Source organism: Desmodus rotundus, chromosome 7 (genome assembly GCF_022682495.2).
Source record: "Desmodus rotundus isolate HL8 chromosome 7, HLdesRot8A.1, whole genome shotgun sequence".
NCBI classification, from domain to species: domain Eukaryota; kingdom Metazoa; phylum Chordata; class Mammalia; order Chiroptera; family Phyllostomidae; genus Desmodus; species Desmodus rotundus.
Genome location: NC_071393.1, coordinates 35,547,002 through 35,564,775, shown reverse-complemented (window position 1 = coordinate 35,564,775; position 17,774 = coordinate 35,547,002). Strand labels below are relative to the sequence as shown.

Genomic DNA, 17,774 nt, shown 5'->3' with positions numbered 1-17,774 from the left:
GACTTTGTTGCAATCTCCGTGCCTTCTGCCCAGAGCTTGGACAAGTGGGCATGGCCCCCTGGAGAATGACGTTGAGGCCTTGAGGAAGCCCAGAGAAGGGTAAGGTGGGCCAGAGGAAGCATATTGGCCTTTTGTCCCCAGGGTCAGCCAGCTCACACCAGCCCTTCACCCATAGGCCTCGGCCCTGACCATGCCTAAGGCTCTGGCTGGACCTTGGCAGGAAGTCCTCATGACCCCACCTGGAACTCCTACCCCAAGTTCAGCCAGGCAGAGCACTGCACGAGCCTCACCTCTGATAGGTGGGCCTTCCCCGGAACCCAAGACCGGTCCACACCTCTTGGGCTGCCCTGTTCTTTCAGCAGAGCTCCACCAGGCCCTCTGTCCCTCTTCCTGCTGCACAGTAGCAGTCGCCCCCACCTGCTCTGCCTCGTCCTCATCCCCAGGCAGCAGGAGGCCGGATCCTACTGGCTCCTGAGCTACTGTAGGTGGGTGGGCCCCAGCAGAAGTGGTTTCAGGTGTGGCTGCCTCAGGTCCCCCATTTGTGCACAGATCCAGCTGTTGACCCAGGTCAGAGAGCACCTCCACGGGAGTGATGGGTACCTTAGGGGCCAGATAGAAATGACAACACTTCACATGGTTCAGGCCTTTATTGCCTTCACGGGGTGGAAGAAGAAGGGAAGAGGTGGGTGGAAGAGGAGTGCCTCCACTGAGCTGAGGCAGAAAGCAGGAGGGGTAGGGGAGTGAGGGTCGAGGGTGCAGACACCTGCATGGGCCCGGCCACAGCCCGGCCTTCCTTGCACACCGTTCTCTGTGATCACACCTGGGGCGGGTCCTGGGTTAAGGGCCGGAAGGTAAAGAAGATGGGCTGGTCAGGCGTCAGGATGAGGTTGAATGTTGTGCCCACGTCGCTGAGATGTTGGATTTCAACTCTGAAATTCTCCAGAATCTGAGAAAGAGGGGTGGGCTTAGGGGACAGGTGGGGAGGATCCATCTCCCTTAGGCCAGGCTCATCCACCTATAGGCGGTGCCTGTTGAGTATGATTTGGGGAGCTCCAAAGGGCCCACACCAGCTCCTACTTAACCCTGCTCAGTGCCTGAAAACACACCACTCGTGCTGTCTCCTTGACTCAGGCTTTCACTTTCATTTCTACAAAACCTTATCCTGCCCCACCCCCATCTCATCACTGCTATGGGGGGACAGATAGATGGGTGGGGGCCCCAAGGGGTGACAAGGGGATTAGTCCAAAAGAGGAGGCAGCAAGGAATTGGCGGGGATGGCTCTGGACTGAGATGGGAGTAGGAGGGCTGGTGCTTTTCTTTTTCCATATTGATTTTTTTTAGAGAAAGACAGAGAGAGACATCAGTTTGTTGCTCCACCCATTCATGCACTCATTGGTTGCTTCTTGTATGTGCCCTGATCAAACCCGAAACCTTGGTGTATCAGGACCACACTCTAACCAACTGAGCTACTCAGCCTGGGCCGGTGGGCTGCTGCTTTCCTTAGAGCCGCAGCCAGCCCAGGATGCCCAGAGGTCCCCGGGCTAGACTCACATGGATGAGGAAGAGGGTCATCTCGAGCTCGGCGATCCGTCGGCCCACGCACTGCCGAATACCCCAGCCAAAGCCCAGGTTCCGGAAGTGGATGAGGTCCTTGTTTTGCCCCAGCCAACGGGCAGGGTCAAATTTGCTCGGATTGAGGAAGAAGGTGGGGTCTTGGCCCATGGCATAGACAGCCGCCTGCACCAACGTCTGAGGACAAGGCAAGCAGAAGCCTCAGTAGGTCTCACCTCCTCGTAGCCAAGAGGGTAATGCAGCCCTCCCCACTCCCACTCCCCAGCCTCGCTGCCCAGCTGTCCAGCAGACACTGCCCACTGTGTGACCTTGAACAAAACCCCACTCCTTCCTGAGTCTCACCCAAGACTGAAGCCACTAGGTCAGGGACGGCCCAAGGGATTTTCCTGCCTTTTCCTCAGCATCAGAGGGCCCCCAAGACCCATGTAGTCCATGGAGTCGCCCTCCTAACCCTGGGCTCCAGCAACATTGCAGGGATCACCCACTGTGCCTACCACCTCTGCCCTTCACACTTGCTGCTGCCAAAGACCCACCAGCCAGCTCCAGGAAGACGGGCAGAAGTCCCTGCCTGCATGCAACTGCACTCGGCCCAACCCCCTGCCCGACCGACAGGCCCGCAGCCCTGCTGTACCTACCTTGGCAGGAATCATGTAATCTCGGAGAACCAAGTCATTTGCAAGATACCTCTGCAGGGTCACGGAGATGGGGTGGAGTCTGCCAGAGGAAGACGTTCAGAAGCTAGTGCCCGGAGGCCAGGACAAAGCCCCCCGCCCAGCGTGGCATCTCAGGCCCAGTGGCAGCACCCCAGGGGAATCTGGAGGCAGGGCCAGGGCTCTAGTCTTCCTCCCCATTCTCTGCCAGACTTCTCATTTCCTGCTACCAACCCCCCCCCCCAGTCCATTCTTACAACTCTGTCCCCAGGCACCACGCTAGCCCTGCCCAGGACTGGGGCCGGGGGCAGGCATGGGTGGGTGTGGGCTTGCCTCAGTATCTCCTTGATGCTAGCTTTTAGAAGCGGGACCAGCTGCAGCATCCTGCTCATGTCCCCTCCGGCCTGGCGCCGGGCAGCCAGGACCTCCTCCCGCAGCATCTTCTGTACTCTCAGGCTGCGTGCCATCTCGTACAGGTGCCACTGCAGTGTCATGGACGTCTGGCAAAGGGGTGTGGGGTGAAGAAGACCAGGAAGGCCTGTTTCTCCTGCGGCCTCATTTCCAAGAACCTCCCCCCACCCTCATCCCAGTACCCAGAGACCATTACCTACAAAAGCAAAGTTCGTTCTAAAGACAAATGTCCCAGAAGGCTCTCTCTAGCCCAGGCAGAAATGTTTGGTGCAGCACCTGTCCCTAGCCTGGCCTCTCATGTCACCAGAGGCCACCAGCTCCCCAGCCAGCACAGGGCACACGCACAGCCAATGGCTTCTTCCACAGGACCTCAGGCGGCCCCAGCGCCCTGCTGTAACAGCTGTCCACTGACTGGCTCTCATGCCTTTTGAAATGCCGGTTAAACAGCAGTCCTCTCCCCAGTAGACCTTCCCCAAACCTTCACATTTGCCTATAGCAGCCAAGTGGGGAAGAAGGCTCAGATAATGGGACCAGGACCACCGCCCTGGTTCCTGTGCGTGTTGCAATTAGCCCGTGGTGTACGCTGAGACAAACCTGCTCATCTCAGTGTTAGCGGCAGCCCGAGCGTTAGCCCTTCCCTGGAGGTTTCAGTGGCCCTCATCAAGCCCCATGGTCCCACATACCTCTGTGGCAGGGCCCCAGGCTGGTGCAGCCCTCCTTCCTAGGGTTAAAACATGTGTTGTTGCAAATATCTTACCAAGAATCATACTTTTACACAAGAGGTTTGAACACTCTCCTTCTTCCAGTAGGAGGAATCACAAAAGCGTGCCATCCAGCCACTTCCCAGTGTGAAAACCTTGCTTGATTCCCCAGATCCCACAGTTCAAGTCCAGAGCTTCTGACCTTATGTACAGGGTCCCCCAACACCTGCCACTGCTCCCAGCCTCGCCACTAGCTCTCTCCAATATTCACTCTCTACTCTAGCTGTACGGAGCTACATACAGCCCCTGAAGCCCAGAAATCTTCTTCCGGCTGTTGCGTCCCCCCAGAATTCCCTTCCCAGCCTAGGAAGCCAGTCTGTACTCCTTCAAGGCTCCCACCAAATCTGTGTGTTTGTCCTCACTATTTCCAAGACTGGACAGAGTGGCTACTCGGCAAATACTTGTTTATTTAGGTAGTCAACTAAGTTACTAGTTGTGTGACCTTAACTAAGTTACTTAATCTCTCTGCACCCCAGTTTCCTCACCTGAAAAATGGGGATAATAGTAATATTCCTCATAGTTTTGTGAACACCTGATGAATTAATACGTGTGAAAAGCTTCGGCCCTACCTGCACATAATGCGTGCTCAGCAAACATTACCAAACAGTAGCAGCTGGTTCGGTGCAGGCGAGCATTTTGGGGAGATCCCTTCTCCATCACTGACAAGAACTAGGTTTAAGATACACTCAGATGTTCCATCTGCAGCCTGCCACAGGCACTGGAAGTCTTCCAGTAGAGCACAATATAAATGAGATACCTAGAAAATAAAGCTATTCACCCAGGGAACTTTGACACATACTTCTCCCTAGTCCTGCAATGCTGCTCCTCCTCTCTCCTCCTGGCAGCAGCCTTCAAGGCAGAAGCTGACTGTTAGCTCCTCTGTGGAGCTCTCCCCTGTCCTGCTGGGCCTCTCCTCAGCATTGTCGCTGCCCAGTCCAGGCCTGCTCGTCCCGCCCTACAACAAAGTGTGCTGCTCATCTGTGCGCACGCCATCTCTCTGTCATGGGCTGAACTGTGTTCCCCCAAGTCTGTATGTTGAAGTCCTAACCCCCAATACCTCGCAATGTGACTGTATGTGAAGACAAGGTGTTGAAGAGGTAATAAGGTCAAATGAGGTTACTGGGGTGGCCCTAATCTAACAGGACCGGTGTGTCCTTATAAGAAGAGGCAGTCAGACACAGACACACAGAGATGACTGTGTGCAGACGCAGGGAGCAGAGGTGCCTCTGAAGAAACCAACCCTGCTGACACCTTGACTTGACTTCTAGCTCCAGAACTGTGAGAAAAATTAATGTCTGTTGTTTAAGCCATTCTGTGTAGGTACTTTGTATGGCAGCTCTAGCAAACTAACCTCCCCCTCCTCTCTGAGCCATTTGAAACAGTTATCGTGTTCATCTTTATGGTCTCAGTGCCTGAATCATAACTAATAACCAATAAACACTAAGTAATTAACCCTCTGTATCGCATTAGCATGGGAAGGATTGAGATACTGGAGAAAGGAATGGTACGCAGGAAGACAGGTTTTGAGTTCAAGAAGAGAACGCTCTGGGTATTGGGCTGCCTGGGGGAGGGCCTGAGGGAGACACCACTATGTGGGGGAGGATGGAAAACAACAAAAAGACCCTAGAAGGCAGAGCCAGGGCACATTCCATGGGCTGCCAGCTTTTCTGAGGTCCTGCCTGCCTTCCTGAATCCAGGGAGCTGTGTCCCCCATGTGTGACTGAAGGACTTTCCCTTTAAAGACCCCATGCAGGATCTGGGTTTGCCACCCACGTCTAGTCACTCCCTTCTCGTAGGTAAAGAAAAATTGTTGGAGAGTTCCAGGCAAGATGGAGGCGTTGGTAGAAACCCTTCGCCTCCTTGCAAAACCAAAAGGAGGATGATAATCGATCTAAAAACAATAAACAACCTGAAGTGCCAGAAAATCAAACTGCATGGAACTTTGACAACCAAGGAACTAAACACACAGTCGACCAGACCAACCAGACTGGTAAGACGGGTACATGGAGAGAACCCGAGGCCAGGTGGTGGACCGAGCGGGTGGGGCTGGCTAAATGAGTCACTGAGACTCAGATCTGACTGTGGACTACAGTGGGGGTTGCTGTGATGGGAGAAACCCCCAATCTCACACGAGAGTTTGTTGGAAAGTACACTAGAGCTGAGCAGGTGAGCTGCATTGTTCGCTCTTTGGCCCCTCCCCTGCAGACAGTGCCACAGTGCAGCAAAGAGGGTTGCCCTGCCAGGGTGAATACCTAAGGCCCCGTCCCCTTACAACTTATCAGCTGCACCCAGACAAAGAAATATGGCACAAATGAAAGAACAGAACAAAACTCCACAAAGAGAGCTAAGCGATAAGGAGATAGCCAACCTATCTGATGCAGAGTTCAAAGCCCTGATAATCAAAGTGCTCACAGGACTGATGGAGCTCGGTCACAAAATGAAAGAACAAGTGAAGGATACACAAAGTGAAATAAAGCAAAATATTCAGGGAACCAACAGTGACAGGAAGGAAACCAGGACTCAAATCAACGATTTGGAAAAAAAGGAAGAAATAAACATCCAACTGGAACAGAATGAAGAAACAAGAATTCAAAAAAATAATGAAGAGGAGCTTAGGAACCTCTGGGACAATTTCAAATGTTCCAATATCCAAATTATAGAGGTGCCAGAAGGAGAACAAGAGCAAGAAATGAAAAACTTATTTGAAAAAATAATGAAGGAGAACTTCCCCGATCTGGTGAAAGAAATAGACTTCCAGGAAGTCCAGGAGGCCCAGAGAGTCCCAAAGAAGTTGGACCCAAAGAGGAACACACCAAGGCACACCATAATTACATTATCCAAGATTAAAGATAAAGAGAGAATCCTAAAAGAAGCAAGAGGAAAGGAGACAGTTACCTACAAAGGAGTGCCCATAAGACTCTCAGCTAATTACTCAAAAGAAATCTTACAGGCAAGATGGGGCTGGAAAGAAGTATTTGAAGTCATGAAAAGCAAGGACCTTCACCCAAGATTACTTTCCCCAGCAAAGCTGTCATTTAGAATAGAAGGACAGATAAAGTGCTTCCCAGATAAGGCCAAGTTAAAGAAGTTCATCATCACCAAGCCCTTATTACATGAAATGTTGAAGGGATTTATCTAAGAAATGGATGAAGATCAAAAACTATGAATGTAAAATGACAACAAACTCACAACTATCAACAAATGAACCTAAAAAGAAAAAAGAAAAACAACAAAAACAAACACTAAGCAAATAACTGGAACAGGAACAGAATCAGAGAAATGGACATCACAGTCCATTTGTGGGATTTCAGTGGCGAAGGGGAGGATAGGGGGGAAAGGTACAGGGAAGAAGAAGCATAATTAGTAGACATAAAGTAGACGGGGTGAAGTCAAAAATGGTAGAGGAAACAGAGAATTCAGAGAACTTATATGTATAAACCATGGACATGAACTAAGGGGGGGATGCTGGAGGATTGGGGGGTGCAGGACGGAGGAGAGATAAAGGGGGGAAATTGGGAAGACTGTAATAGCATAATCAATAAAATATACTTTAAAAATAATACATAAATAAAAATAAACTTAAAAAAAGAAAAATTGTTGGTTCAACCTCAAGGGCTGCTCCATGGGCGGCTGACGTGACCTCGGCCTCCTAGGAGGTGAGTATTTAGGAAAAGGGCGTTAGGACAGGGAGATCTGCATCCGGACAGGGTTTCGGATGAGGCAAACTCAAGGGGAAAGGACACAGGGGCACAGGAAAGGACAGAGCGTGTCCCTGCAGTCACCTCACCGTGTCCACGCCTCCTGCCAACATCTCCGTAACGTTGGCCTTGACGTCCTCAAAGAGCAGCTTGTTATTTCCCAGGAGGCTGCAGAGGACACCCGGGTAACTCTTGAAGTCTCTCTTCTGTCTCAGGTCCAAGTAGAAGTTCTGGGTGTATTTCTCAGCTGGGGACAGACAGAAGGGGGAAAAAAAGAGTGAGGCTGTGTGTGGCCGGAGGGAAGGAAGGGACCCTTAGTGAGAGGTGGTACGAAGGGCTTGAGGATTCTGGAGCTCTGTGCTTTCTGGGCTGCCATTGTACTGAGCACATACCATCTTCCAAGTCCTTCCTATCTGTTTCTTTGTCTAATTCTTGACCAGAGCTTCGTGGGGTAAGTGATATCATCCCCATTTTACAGGTAAGAAAACAGAAGCCCACAGAGGGTAGCGACTTGCCCAAAGTCGGATAGGCGTCAGGAGCAGAGTGGGATTTGAACCCCGATCTGCCTGGTCACCACACTCCAATCAGCTTTCTCCACCCTACTTTACTAGTCTCTCTCTCCCGAGTCCCAGTCTGTCACCCAGCACAGCTGGGTCTAAACCACTGGTCCTTAACCCATGCTGGGGACCTTGGAAGAACAGGATGGACATCTTTGATCTTCCTTCCCCATAAAAATCTAACCATCCCAATGGTTGGCCTTCATCCCACCATTTCCAGGGTTTCTAGGACCTTCCTGAGGCCCATCACTGCCCACCAGAACATGGGCTTCCTACGTGGCAAGTCAGTGCCCATTGACATAACTTGGGACAGAGAGGCAAGCTGATGCTTAGGGCTTCCAGCTGTGTGCGTGTGCGTGCATGTGTGTGTGTGTGTCCTCACCAAGGCCTGGGTTTCCCACCCTCTGAGGTAGACGAGGCTCTCCAGGCCCCCAGACTGAGCTGCCCAGGGTCCAGCCAGAGGAATCCTCACCTTTACTGAAAATCACATCCCATGCGGCCGCATGGTCCCGCCATGTCTTCATCCCGAGCAGACGGAACAGGTGTGGGGGGAGCGTGAGCATGGGGACACTGGTGTGGAACATCTGGTAAACGGCATCGATGAACTGCTGGGCCTCGGGGTCCACGACCTCCTCCAACATCCCCAAACGCTCCCCAAACACGACGTTGGTGATGGCTGCAGGGATAGGCACAAGCTGAGGGACCTTTTCCAACCTGGCCACCTGAGAGCCTCAGCTCCCAGGAACCTGCCAACCCGTACAATCTCCTGGCCCCAGCCTAGTCTCCTTCAGTAAAGAAACACAGGCCCGAGGTTTATGGGGCTGAAATTTCGGGACTGAGGAAAACTGCGCTTCTGGCAGCCACTCAGGTCCTTTTGAGGGACAAGCAGAAGACCCTGAAAAGGGATCATTTGGGTGGAAAGCAATCTCCAATAGAGTGGTCCCAGGTTGGGATGAAACTGCTTTACCCACCCTTCCACCAGCATCCCAAGCGGCCTCTGGGCGTTGCTCCTGGGAAGAGGTATTTCTCCTACAATTGACTGAATTGGCTAAATACGTCCTGAAACGGGCCCGATGGGAGACTAGGAGACATAAAGCCCCGGCAATCGGCCATCCAGGGCCCGCTCTGGCTGGACCGGAGAAGTCACAACAACCCCAAGTTGTCCCCACCCATGAGTTCAGGAATTTGATGCTGATTTTTATACCAAACTCTGGGTACCCCAAATCCCCTGCAGTGATCAAATGATACCCCATCATGCCACAGGACCTTTGCATTAGCTGTTCCCTCTGCCTAGACTGCCCAACCTCCTCACCTCATCTGGACAGCTCCTACACACCCTTACATACCCACTTCATATTAACCACCCAGCCCTCCCCTCCCCTCCAAGACCTCCAAATTCTATGTCCTAGGAGACTGAAACTTACAGAATGGAGGGGCTGAGGGTGGCAGTGGGGACCGACATTTTGGAGATCCTTGCCCGCACAGAATGCTAGACAAGAGGGCTCAGCTTCCGCTGGGGAACTGATGGCAGAGGGTATGTTCACTACTAGCTCACCCTAAAAGCCAGTCCTATCACTTCTTATGCTGGCTGGGTCTCAGGGTGGCTTGCAGGGTTCTCCCAACCCCAAGACAGCTGCCAAGCAGGTACAAGCCCCTTACACTCAAAGGCGAAGCGAAACAGGTCATCACTGATGTCGCCTGAGAACTTTCCAGAGCCCTGCTGGATGCGTCTGTGCAGGACATTGACGAAGTCCTGGGACACTGGGTCCAGCAGGGGGATGAAGTTCTTCACGGCATCTGGAGACATCATCTCCTGGTTCAGGGCCAGACGGTCTTTCTTCCAGGCTCCTGACTTCCTGTGGAAACACAGGCCCTTGGGCCGTCCTGGTCACAAACCCCAGGCTTGGCACACACCGAGGGACTGACCACCGGGCTCTCCCACAGAGCAGAGCTCAGCGCTCCCAGGCACCCGCCCTCACCTCCTCCCAACACCCTCTGACTCCCCGCCAGCTCACTGCTTCTGCTGGATGAAGGAGAACAAAACCTGGCTGCCCCCCACTGCTGCTGCGAGCCAGGGACTAAGTCTCTTTCAAGCCCCCTAGTCTTTGCCTCGGCTGCAGGTGTGCCTTCCCCATCACTGCCACTTCCTCCTGGCTGTTGTTCGAGGGCCCCTATCTGTCCTCTTCCCTGGTCACCACACAGACACAACTGACCCACCTCTCCGCTGCACCCCTTAGCACACCCCATTATTGACGGTGGTGGGGACCTCAGGTGTCCCGGACTGGGCTCATGATAAACTTCAGCTTCTGGCCCACTCTTGAAAACAGATGCACACAAAGACCTCTTTCTAGTTTGGACGCTTTGTTTGTTTGTAAGAATGGTATTATGCAAAGAAAAAAAGGGGGGGGGAAAGAATTTTAAAAAAGAATGATATCAAAAACTCACCACCCAACAGGAAAACTAGGAACGTTACAGTAATTTACATGTGTCCACCTGGTCCTCCCCAACGAGGGGGACCACCAATGTGACTCCCTTGCCTGCTTTCATGTCTAATTCTACCTGATCTACGTATATTTCTAAAACACACTTTCTTAAAATAACTGCTTTAGAAAGCTGTCATGCCTTGGGGGATTTGCTGTTTTTCACTCAGTTTTCTCTCTCTCAGTATCCTCTGTACCGGGGTGGGTAAGGGGGCGGTGGCCACTGAGTTCGTTCATTTCGAGTGGCATAGGCCACCACTCACTCATCCGTGCTCCTCTTGGGCATTTGGGGGTCTCCTCGGTTTTGCGCTTTATGAACGGCCCTGCGGCCAGCGTCCCGGCATCTTCCCCCCAGAATGCTCCTTAAAGAGCTCAGCTGCTGCATCACAGGATCGTGTACCTTCAAATCACGCCGCCCCCCCCCCACTGTTTTCCAAAGCGCCGGCACCCGTTCTTATCCCACCGGCAATCTGGGAGAGTTTAGTTGCTCCATATCCTCGCCAAAGTTTGTGAGGAGCAGCAGCGTGGGAACCCGTGGTGGTGGGCCCCTGCCCTACCTGTCCCTGAACCCCTGGAGCCTGGCCCAACCAAGGTCTGGCAAATCATAGGTGCTCAATAAGATGGGACTTAATGAATGAGCCAAATGAGTGAGAACTTTGCAAGGTCTCTAATTATGCATTCAGATCTTCAGCTGGCACAGCAGGTCACCGTCACTACCACTTGTTTTATGGAGGCAGGAAGCTGACCGGGATTTGCCTAGAGGCCCCAGCTAGAAAGGACAGAGCAAGCCTGGCCCCAGCCCCCTTCCCCCGCCTCTGCCCTTGCCACAGAGGCCCACAATCTCCCTCCCGCCCCTGGGAGATGTCCCAGACTCACTTGAACAGGACCCCGATGGGTCTCTGGTAATGTTGGTGATAGGCAAGCCAGGGCGGGACGCAATATCGTTCTGGGGTGGAACCCTCACACTTAAAAAGAAGGGCCACATCTTCAGGGTCGATGATAAAAACCGACTCCACGTTGCCAAACTTCTCCCTGGAGGGAAGGAGAAGGGCTATGGCGTAAGAATTCCAGGAGAGCTGTGGAGACGCTGTGCAATCAGGTGGGGGGTGGGGGTGAGCCTTGGCCCAGTGGTAACCGCTCTATGGCTGAGAACGCAGAGCAGATGGCCCTGGAAGCGGATTCCGTTTCCAACATGTTCTTGTTGCCTCTCACCCGCTCTGAGTCTCAGTTTCGTCTTTTATAGAATGGACATGAATGCCTGTGTCACAGGGCTGCTAAAGGAGAAGAGGACGGGGTCTACGGCTTTGTGTGAGTGACAGCGCTATCATCCTCCTACTACCCCCTGGCTGCAGACATACCACAGCCTGGCCTCCAGCACCAGCCTGTGCCCACTCACCTTCCAGGGGCCGTCAAGTCCTGCATCCCAAACTCATCCCGTGCTCGTTCTTCCTGAGTGTTCCTGAGTGGCCCTGAACTGGAATGACTCCGTGTAGCTTGCTAGGCAGGTCATGCACAGGCCAGTCAATCCTAGGCTCTAGGATTGAAATTTTAGGAGTGGCCGTCTGCCTCTGAGAGTCCCAGGCCTGATAAAGCACTTCTCTATTAAAACAACACTGACCCAGGTACAGAGTGTTGACATAAGAAACGTCCAGCACTGGCTGGGTGGCTCAGTTGGTTGAAGCACCCTCCCATGCACCAAAGGGTTGTGGGTTCAATACCCAGTCAGGGCACGTAGGGGAGGTAACCCATCAATCTCTCTCTCTCTTTCTCTCTCTCTCTCTCGCTCATCAATAATAAAATATAGTTGTAGATATATCTTCTGGTGAGGATTGAAAAAAAGAGAAATGTCCAAACTTGCAAGAATTTTATAAGAGTTTATTTGAACTAAAACCGAGGAATTGCCAGGAAGCAAGATCTCAAATGTTCTGGACATCAGAGAGCGACGGCTGTGCGGTTTCTTTCCCGCATTTGAAATCAAGGAGGGAAGTAAGGAAGATTACAGGGAGGCAAGAGAAGGCAAGGCTGGGACTGCAGTACAAGAGAGTCGGCAGTAGGTGCTCCCTGGAGGACGGTCCGCTTTAGAAGGAAGGGTCTGAAAGAGGCATTTCAGAGGTGTGTTAACCCAGACGTACAGAAACAAGGGACAGGGGTGGCTTGAGGCAAAGACAAACCTTTTACTAAAGAAGTTAAATGTCTGGGGCGTGACTACCCCCCAGACCTGCCCAGTTAGGAATCTCTGGGCAGTAAAGCTAATTTCCACAAAGCACCTTTTTCATCCTCAAGATATACCTCACAAAGCACTTTGCAAACAGTCTCTTTTAAAATACAACTGTTAGAAAACCACAGAAAATTCCGCTTCCCACTTGCACCTGGCCTTCGTGAGTGTGTGTCTGCCTTTTGCACAGGAAAGTTAATTCAAGTTACTCTTCAAGGCAAAATACTAGAAATATATACACGTATTAGTTCAGTTTCTCTCTCTCGCTCTCTCTCCCTCTCTCTCTCGCTCTCTCTTGCTCTCTCTCCCTCTGGTTCTCCCTCTCCCTCTTGCTCTTACCCTCCCTCCCTCCCTCTCCTCCTTCCTCTCTGCCCCTCCCTTCCCTCTCACCTTCCTCCTTCCCAGAAGAAAGAGAAGGGGAGGAGGGGTTGGGAGGAGAGGGGAGGAGGAGAGGGAGAGAGCTCTACTTTAACCACTGACCTAGAAACCCTGGGCCTACCTTCCCAAGTCTCCCAGGAAATCCCCTCCATGTTTCTCCAGCTGCTGCGAGCCCTCACACCACTAGCTCCATCTCCCAACCCTGGCTCAGCAGTGTCCTTGAGCTGCTACTGTTATCAATTCGGCCTCTGGGAACCCAGCCCAAGGCAACGATCTGACATGGGGCAATGGGGCCTGATGAATGATGTCCGTCACCATCACCGTCATGTCTAATAGCAGAAAAACCCAACGTCCACTTTAAAGTACTGGCCAAAAAAGTATGGTTCATCCAAACTACGGGCTGTGATGCTGCCTTTTAAAACTATATTAAAGAGAGAAAAGAGGAAAGAAGTCCTCAATATATTGCTGTAGGACAACACCAAACAGCGTATATAATATATCCACATTCCTAATGGTACATAAATGTTATCAAAATTGAGATTGAATCTGATTTCAATTTTTCATGTGTGCATGTTTCTATTTTCCAAATTGTTCTATAAATATGAACAAAAAGAGCCTTTGTATTAAGAAAAAACCTACAGTGGTGGGAGGAGGTAGAAGAGGGTAAATGGGCATAAATAGCAATGGAAGGAGACTTGACTTGGGGTGGTGAACACACGATACTATACACAAATGATGTATTATAGAATTATATGCCTGAAACCTATATCATGTTATTAACCATGCCAATAAGTTCAATTAAAAAACAACAAAAAGACCCTGGCTGCTGTGGCTCAGTGGATTGAGTTCTGGCCTGTGAACCAAAGGGTTGCTGGTTCAATTCCCAGTCAGGGCACATGCCAGTGTTGCAGGCCAGGTTCCCCATAGGGATGTGAGAAGCAACCACACATTGGTATTTCTCTGTCTCTCTTTCTCCTTCCCTTCCCCTCTCTCTAAAAATACACAAATAAGATTTTTTTTAATAACAAAAAGAATAACCTATAGAATTTGTATTTTAAGTGCCTTATTCAGTTTATCATTTCTAGGCTGTATGTTAGAATATAATGGTGACATGCTGAGCTGGGAGGCAGACAACTGGAGTTCCAGCACTGGCTTTTCCCTGACAAGCTACGTGACCTTGCAAGACTCCTCCCTGAGCCTCAGTTTCCCCATCAGGAAAATGGGGGTTACAATACCAACTTCAAGGACGTGCTGCAAGGCTCAGGTGAAAGTGACTCAGAACACAGAAAGGAGGCTGATAAAGGGTTCCTGGTGGGGCACAGGAAGCAGGGAATAGCAAGGGCTTACCCTGAAGGGAGGTTGAGGGATAGAGGCACTGACAGGCGTAGGAGAGAGAGGAGGAGACGACAGAGCCAGGAGCAATCTTCCCCCAAGCCTGACACTTAGCCTGGGGCCTTCCGGCCTCCAACCAGCTGTGAAAGAGGCCCTTTAGGCTTCCAAATGGGTAGTGGGAGAGGGAGGAAGTGACCCCCATTGAGTGAGCAGCTGGACCCCTACACAAACAAACCTGCCCTCCAGCCCCCACCCACCCAGCCGGCCAACATGTCCTATGATGCCTTTTCCCCGTCACTCACAGTAAAGTGCACTGTCCCTCCTGATGTTCCCTCTTTGTACCAACTGTCACCTCTACCACCTCCCATTCTGCTCAACTATGCTCTCAGAAAAGAACCCAGGCATGGCCTGAAGGTGACTCACCTTAGAAACTACTAACCAGGACAAGCAAGACAGGCCACAAGAGGCAGCCCTCAGATACCTGTTACCCCCCTCACTCCCCGCCCCCCCATCCCCACCACCGCCCCCCACTTACCGCCTCACCCCTCTACCACCGGGAGTGGCAGCGCTAAGAGGCCAAAAAACCAAAATCCCTTCTTCCTGGCAGAAAGCAAGATGGATATTTGCGGAAGAGGGGCTCTAGCCAGGCCAGGTGGAAGGGGAAAAATCAGCTGCTCCAGAGACACACAGAACTGAGGGGCAAGGCCAGCACCCCAATAGGGTAAGGATCTAGTTCAGTGAGCAGAGCAAGAATCCCAGCCTCCGAGCTTTAGTCCCTTTGTGACAATGGGGATGATAAACTTACCTTCCAAGGAGTCCTGAGGATAACGGATACAGGGAGGCAGTTAACCAGGCCTGTTCCCTTACCACCCTCCCACCCATCCCCACAAAGTTTCAAAGGGTGTAGGATCTGGGAGGCGTTGAGGCTGGGAACTGGGAACTGAACCCACTGTCTGGGAAGCCTTATCTGTCCTCCTGCCACCATCACCAGGCATGGAAAAAATAAAGTCGGAAGGTGGACAGGCACCTGAAATGGGCAAGCAGACAATTTAGGGAGGCGGAGCACAGCGGGGCTGCCCAGGCGCCTCTCCCTCCCTACCAGCCCCCGCCCTGTGTCAGGCTTACCTGTAAATGGGGCCATACTTCTGGAAGTTCTGGACTTGGTGATAGTGTAAATTCTGTGAGCCCTTCTCCCTCCAGAAATGGTACAGATTCAGCCAGCCATTGTCACCAGGGGAGGGAATCTCACTGAAAGGGCGAGGCGTGCGGGTGGAGATTCGGGCTCCCTCTCCAGCGGGCACCCTGGAGTGCCCTGGCCCCTCCTGCGGGGCACTCAGGAGCGGCTGGCAGCCTTTGATCAGGACTGAGCGCAGAGGAAGCCCCCTGACCAGCATGCTGTCCCCGAGGTTGCCACTGTCCCTACTCCTACCGCAGCAGGGCCTGACAAGAGATTGGCTGTGGGCCCCTGGGGCCCAGCTTATTATCTGCCAGCTCAAGGTCAAGGCAGAAGCTGACAGAGCAGGCGACTACTCTCCTCCTCCTTGGGTTGGCTCCCGCCCACACGGCCCCTCCCGGACTGTGGTACCGAGGCTCAGTCTGGCATTTCTGCAGCCAGAGAGGTTCTCCAAAGCACAAGGAGCTCCCTCTGTCTCTGTCCTCAGGGCCAGGCCCCAGCAGGCCCTTCACGTGGTACAGAACGGGTGCAGGTTTGTGCTCCTCCTCTGCTGGGGCATCTTGCCGACCGCTGAGGTGGGACTCAGCTCCTGGCAGAGGTCCGTCAGTGCCTGCCAACAGCCTGGGCTTGGGGACAGTGGGGGCCCAAGAGGAGGCTGTAGGCACCTTGCAGCTTTGGGGTAACATACATCTTAATTGTGACCCCGCTATAAATATATATAATAAGCTGTTTTTGTATAGTTCCTTGATTTTGTTTTTGTTCTTATTATTTCTTCTATAGTTCCCTGATTTTTGAAGTCCTACTTTCTCTGCTTACGCCCCCCAAAAAACATATTATATGTGTGTGGGTGGGTGTGTACACTATTTTCTGAAAATGCTGTAATTGGCAGGTATTACTATTATCATCTTTAAAGATACTAACTACTCACTGTAAAAGTATATTCAGTCACAGTCGTATTTTGCTCGTTGCAGAACACTGAGGCAAGGGACAAACAAGTGCCCTGGCTGGTGTGGCTCAGTTGATAGAGTCTTGTCCTATAAACCGGAAGGTCACACGTTCCATTTTCAGTCAGGGCACATCCCTGGGGGCTGCCAGTTTCATCCCAACCAGGGGGCGTGCGAGAGGCCACAGGTGGATGTTCCTCACTCACGTCAGTGTTTCTCTCTCTCTTTCTATCTTTCTTCCTTCCCTCCCCTCTCCCAAAAACATTTTAAAAAAGAAAAAAGAAGATTAAAAAAGAACACACAGGAAAAATTAGTCTCCTGAGTCTTCAATGCTGCGTGAAGGAAGGCAGCCACAAAGAGCGCCGGTAAATACTGAGCGCCAGTGGAAAAAAGGTCCCATGCAGAGTGACCTCACAGGGTGATCTGATTGTGAATTCCTAGCCGAGAAGGTCAGGGTAGGCATTCTGGCCCTGAGCCTGTAACTCCTTTAGCAACAGGTTTATCTTTGCCTTAAGCAAGCTCTGCCCTTTGCGTCTGGGTGTCTAAGTTCGCGTATTTTGCAAATGACTCGTTTGCAGAGCAGAGCATGCATCAGCTACAACCCAACCCCACCTTGCTTTCTCCCCCCTTCCCACAGCCTTCCTCATATTCCCTCCTTAACGCTAGACGCGGGAAAGAAGCCACACACCGCCGCGCGGAGAAGCGCTGTTCCCAGTCCGTTGGTATCTTGCTTCCAGGCGGATCCTCTGTTTGGCTCGAATAAATTGTTATGAGATTTTCCTACCGTTTTTGGACATTCCCTGTGTTGACAAGTTGGATTTTGTTTGGACAGAGTTCAAGAATAGGAACATGAATTTAGGGTGTTAGAAGTGGTTCTCTTGTGGGGGAATGACTGGGAGAGGGCATGAGAGAACTTTCTGGGGCTAGAAATATTCTCTCTTGATCTGTGTGTTTACATATGTAAAAACCCACCTGAAGTACAAACTTGTGATATTCGCATTTCATGAAATAGAAGTTAACCACAGTAAAAAAAACGCCAAAAAAATCATTTTCTAACATAATTTTTCATACTCACTTTCCCAGTACCCCTTGCAGCTGGAATGCAGGTGGATGACTTGGGTTCCCTCAACACACACCCCCTAGTGACATTTTGGTTGAGAGGAGGGAGTGGGCCCCCTGTGAAACCCTTTCTGGTACATGTGGCTGCCAGAGACCTGTGACCTGGGCCAGCTGCTGCACGTGAGGCCTGGAGGGGGCGCAGGGTGGGGGGCGGTTCGTGAGTGGCCACCAAGGCAGCCCCGGCATGTAATATGGGTGATATTCCTGACACATAATTTTAAAATAAACTTTTTTCTTGTAATCCCCACCACGGATATTTTGCTGACTGTAGAGAGACAGGAGTGGAGACCGGAAAGAGAGAGAGTGAGAGAAACATCGCTCATTGCCTCCCTTCCCAGCCCAGACCGGGATTGAGCCAGCAAATTTTGGTATTCAAGGTGATGCTCCAACACACTGAACAACCTGGCCAGGGCTAAAGTTAACTTATTTTTGAATCACACCCCAGCTCCGACTGGTGTAGCTCAGCTAGTTGGGTGTTGTCTT

At 51.7% G+C, this 17,774-nt stretch overlaps 1 protein-coding gene across 1 annotated transcript; it reads right to left on the bottom strand.

Annotated features, from left to right (window-relative positions):
- Nucleotides 1-632: 632 nt before the first annotated feature.
- CYP11A1 (cytochrome P450 family 11 subfamily A member 1) lies at nucleotides 633-15,516 on the bottom strand. The gene is made up of 9 exons (XM_024557503.4): nucleotides 15,180-15,516; nucleotides 11,006-11,161; nucleotides 9,309-9,505; nucleotides 8,122-8,325; nucleotides 7,182-7,339; nucleotides 2,556-2,722; nucleotides 2,208-2,286; nucleotides 1,552-1,749; nucleotides 633-946 (listed from the first exon to the last, which is right to left on the bottom strand). The coding sequence occupies exons 1-9, from the start codon at nucleotides 15,446-15,448 to the stop codon at nucleotides 815-817; spliced, it is 1,560 nt and encodes a 519-aa protein (XP_024413271.1). The 5' UTR covers nucleotides 15,449-15,516; the 3' UTR covers nucleotides 633-814.
- Nucleotides 15,517-17,774: the final 2,258 nt, after the last annotated feature.